This window comes from Cervus canadensis, chromosome 33 (assembly GCF_019320065.1).
Source record: "Cervus canadensis isolate Bull #8, Minnesota chromosome 33, ASM1932006v1, whole genome shotgun sequence".
Taxonomy (NCBI): Eukaryota; Metazoa; Chordata; class Mammalia; order Artiodactyla; family Cervidae; genus Cervus; species Cervus canadensis.
In genome coordinates, this window is record NC_057418.1 from 28065936 (window position 1) to 28069651 (window position 3716).

General features: G+C 48.8%; 1 protein-coding gene across 1 annotated transcript; it reads left to right on the plus strand.

Moving 5' to 3' along the window:
• The first annotated feature begins 1533 nt into the window (after positions 1–1533).
• On the plus strand, positions 1534–2178 carry LOC122433988 (translation initiation factor IF-2-like). Its single transcript, XM_043457102.1, has one exon. The coding sequence runs from the start codon at positions 1534–1536 to the stop codon at positions 2176–2178; it is 645 nt and encodes a 214-aa protein (XP_043313037.1).
• The last annotated feature ends 1538 nt before the right edge of the window (positions 2179–3716 follow it).

The window sequence follows — 3716 nt, forward strand, 5'->3', positions numbered from 1 at the left end:
GAAATCTCAATTTTGATAGATCCTGCTCTATCCAAACTACTGCAATAAATATTGGAAATACACGAGGGAAATTGTCCTGAAAACCCTCCTTGCTCTTTTTCCTGTTCTTTAGAGAGGCTGAAAGACAGGGTGAGAACAAGAAAGACAGGAGAAAGGGGTGAAGACTGGAATGCCCAGCTGGTTGAGGAGCTTCTAGAGATCATCTAGAAAAGAAGGGGCCACCACCCCTGCCAGCTGAATTCCCTCCCAATAATGAAAGAACTTCGTTAAAAGTGTAAACATTTAAACGCTATTGATTCCTCTCCAAGAGGCCATGCAGATAGGGTGTATACTTGTGTTTCTGTGTTAAAGAGTGGGTTTAAAAGGCCTTTTTCCATTTCCCACTGTAGTAATAAGTAAATAGCCGTATAACCTTCAACCATTTTTATCACATTGTTGATCACTCTCTCTACCTACAGGGCAATAATTTTCCACTCCACAACCCAATCAATATGCTATCTACCACAGTTAACTCTCCACCCTACCCTCCTCTTCACATTCGCAAATATCAGATTTTTTTTATATTATCACAACTTTTTTTTTTTACGTTTCAGACCATTTAAATCTATGGTATCTTCCAAAGCTGTTAGTTTAGTTTCAATTAAAGAAGGAAAAAAAAAAAAAAGCAAGTATTTATCTCTAGCTCTCAGCTGTTGAAAGCCCAAGAGTTTAAGAACTTGAGTCACAGCACACCTTACTTGTCCCCTTGTGTCTCGCCACTGCAGCCCTAGGTGTTTTGTATAATGCATGAGTGAACCCCGCTTAGAAATAGAAATGCATTTTCGATAAGTATTTATTATGTTGTTCTGCGCATACAGCTTTAAATTTGCCTGCTGTAGCTTGAAGCATTACACAAACTGTTGGTCTGCTGACTGCCTCTCTGGCAGCAGCACACACACAAAATAGATTGCTAAGGGTTTTTCCTCCCCCTCCCCCTCTCCTCTTTTTTTTTTTTTTAACCGGTCGTGAACATTTTTTAATCTTGTGGCATTTTTAATCAACACGTATTTCCTTCCAGGACCTATGATCCTCTATTGATTCCCATTAAAATGCTTTTCTTTTCTTTGCCCCCTCTGCTGATCGAATTTCAGATCAGCCACAGGATATGCAACTAACCTTCCGGCACTACTGAACCCAACCGAGCGAGGGTGATCAAAAGGCTTGATGCATTCATTAAACATTCCCTTCGCCCGGGCTGGAGCTCTAATGGAAGCTATCTCTTTGCCTTGCAATTTTTACCCCCTTTTTGTCTTTCCCCCACCTCCAAAAAAAAATGTTTTTTGCCTTTGATCGCAGGGGAGGGGGTGGGGGAGAACATAAGAACAAAAGAGACCTATCTTTTTCCCCGGGGCTGACGTCAGTTTGATTTTACTGACAACTATTCGAGCGTGTGTAGCAGTTGGAAGCGGCCTCTTGCCCGCCCCCGCCCCCCGACACCTTCCACTTTTGGGGAGAAAACAAGACTTTTGGCGGCTCCGGAGACGCGCCCTGAAAATGGCCCGCTCGGACGCGGCGCTCGATGCCCTCCCGCCCGCTCGGCAAAGGGCATTCGAGGCTTATTTGTGTGGCACGATCTCTCCTGGGGCGGAAAACATGCGGCGGGGGAGGAACGGGCGCGGGCCGGGCGGGGAGAGCAGGAATGTCTCCTCCCAGCCGCGGCAGGAGGACACGGGCGGGAAGCTGCGTCCCCGCCGGCGCGCCCGTACGGGCTCCGGTTACCGGGCGGTCCCCGGGGGCGGGGACGGGTGGGGCGGCGGCCCGAGGGCCCCCGGGCGCGCGGAGCCGGGCTCAGGGACTCGTCACCCCCGCGGGCGCGCTTGCGCGGCGCTGCCCCTACGCCCGGGCCGCGGCGGCCTCGCCGGCGCCAGCTCCCCGCTCGGCAAGCGCGGCGGCGGCGGCGGGCGACCGGGAAAACCCGAGCCGGAGCCGGCGCGGAGCGGGCTCGGGGGCGCGGCCGCAGCGGAGGTGGGGGTGGCGCGGGGCGGTGGGAAGAGCCGGAGAAGCGGCGCCGGCTGCGAGGCGCGCGGTGCGCGGAGGCTCCGCTCCCGGATCGCGCACGTGTGCGGCGGGCCGAGATGCCGGGCGAGTAGAGCCGGGGAAAAATTCCCGGTCGGGTCTCGGAGCCAACGCCCCCCGTGAGGGCTCAACAGGTCCTACAGCTGAAGCTCTATACCCAACCCAGACCATTTGTGAAAAGTCATATTTTCCAGGCTTTCGCGGAAGAGTCGTTACCTCTAAATTCGGAGGGGAACGTGCGTCCATTTCACGGAGAAAGAAAGATGTGAAAAGTACAGAGTCCGGGGAGATGGGTATTGGGCTTGGACCGGCGCCCAGGGACCACCCGCTGGCCCATTCCCCCAATCGCACCTGTGCCATTCCTTTATTAAAGGCACCACCTCGGGCTCTTGCTATCAACAGATTGGCCAGATCAAAGGCGAATTTGAAAATGGGTCCCTTACAAACTTGATGCAAATAAAGTCAACCCGTGTCCGCGGGGCCTGTTGTTCCCCTGGCGCCTCGCACCTTCCTCCATCTCAGCCTTCACCACGCAGGGCTGAGACGTCTGTTCACGCATCCACCTCACCGGGGGCGGAAGATTCCTAGAGGGTGGATGCCAAGGCTGGTTATTGTATGGTATGGTATGGTTTAGTGTAGTATTGTATTGTAATATCTACCCCAGAACTCCAGAGCCTACCACAGGTGCTGAATAGATGTTTTCCTGAATAAGTAAGTACACAGTGGTGGTAATAGTAATAATAAAGCGCTGAGAAGCACAGAAGAAAGGACAACTAGTTTTGACTAAGGGGCCAGAGAAGGCTTCTTGAATAAACAGACCAACCCCAGATGACAGGAAAGGCTGTTTCAAGACCAGAGAACAGCCCCGGTACAGGAGGGTCCTGCAGAGGGTAGGGATGTGGTGGGTCTGAACGGGGGAACTTGGGAGCACCATGGCTAGAGCTGGAAGGCAGTGAATGCCTCACTGTAGAGGCAAAAGCCGTCACAGGCATTTTAAGAGATCTAGAATAGGGACATGCAAGTGTAAAAATAAGGAGTATGGATATACAGGAAGGGAGAGAAAAGAAGAAAAATAAGGAAAGCAGTTTATATGTGCATTTCAGAAAAATTATGTGAAAACAAAAATGCCAAGGAAAATCCCTGTCTTGAGACACTAGGGAAAACAAAAAATTATTAGCATTTGAGGGAGGGTCCCTATGGAAGAGGGAGAAAAAGGCTTTGATTAAAGAGCTTTGACCATTACACAGTGTTTCTCATAGGTGAAAGCATGAATTGGTTAAGAAAAATAAGAAAAGTCTTAGATACCACTATTGGGAAAGAAATGGAACTCAAAGCAACAGAACAGCAATACGTTAAAAAAAAAAAAAAAAGGTAAATGTTATTTATTTTGTAAATCATTAAGGAATTCTAATTAAATTGTGGCACAGTCAAGAGAATATTATGCAACCATTAAAAATGAAGTTTATTTATTGGAAAGATGTTCCCAATACATTGTTAAGTGAAGAAGTAAGTTATAAGTCAGCACCTCTGGAAAGGCATGTCTAATACGTTAGGTAAAAAAAAATTTTTTTAATTTAGTTAAAAAAATGTTGGTGTTCCCTCTTGACGTTTTGATTATTAGTCATTTTTCACTTTCTTCAAACCTATAAGCACTGTCTGCA

Excerpts from the sequence above, each read along its gene's own strand:
- LOC122433988 (XM_043457102.1), top strand. The coding sequence starts at position 1,534 with ATGGCCCGCTCGGACGCGGCGCTCGATGCCCTCCCGCCCGCTCGGCAA.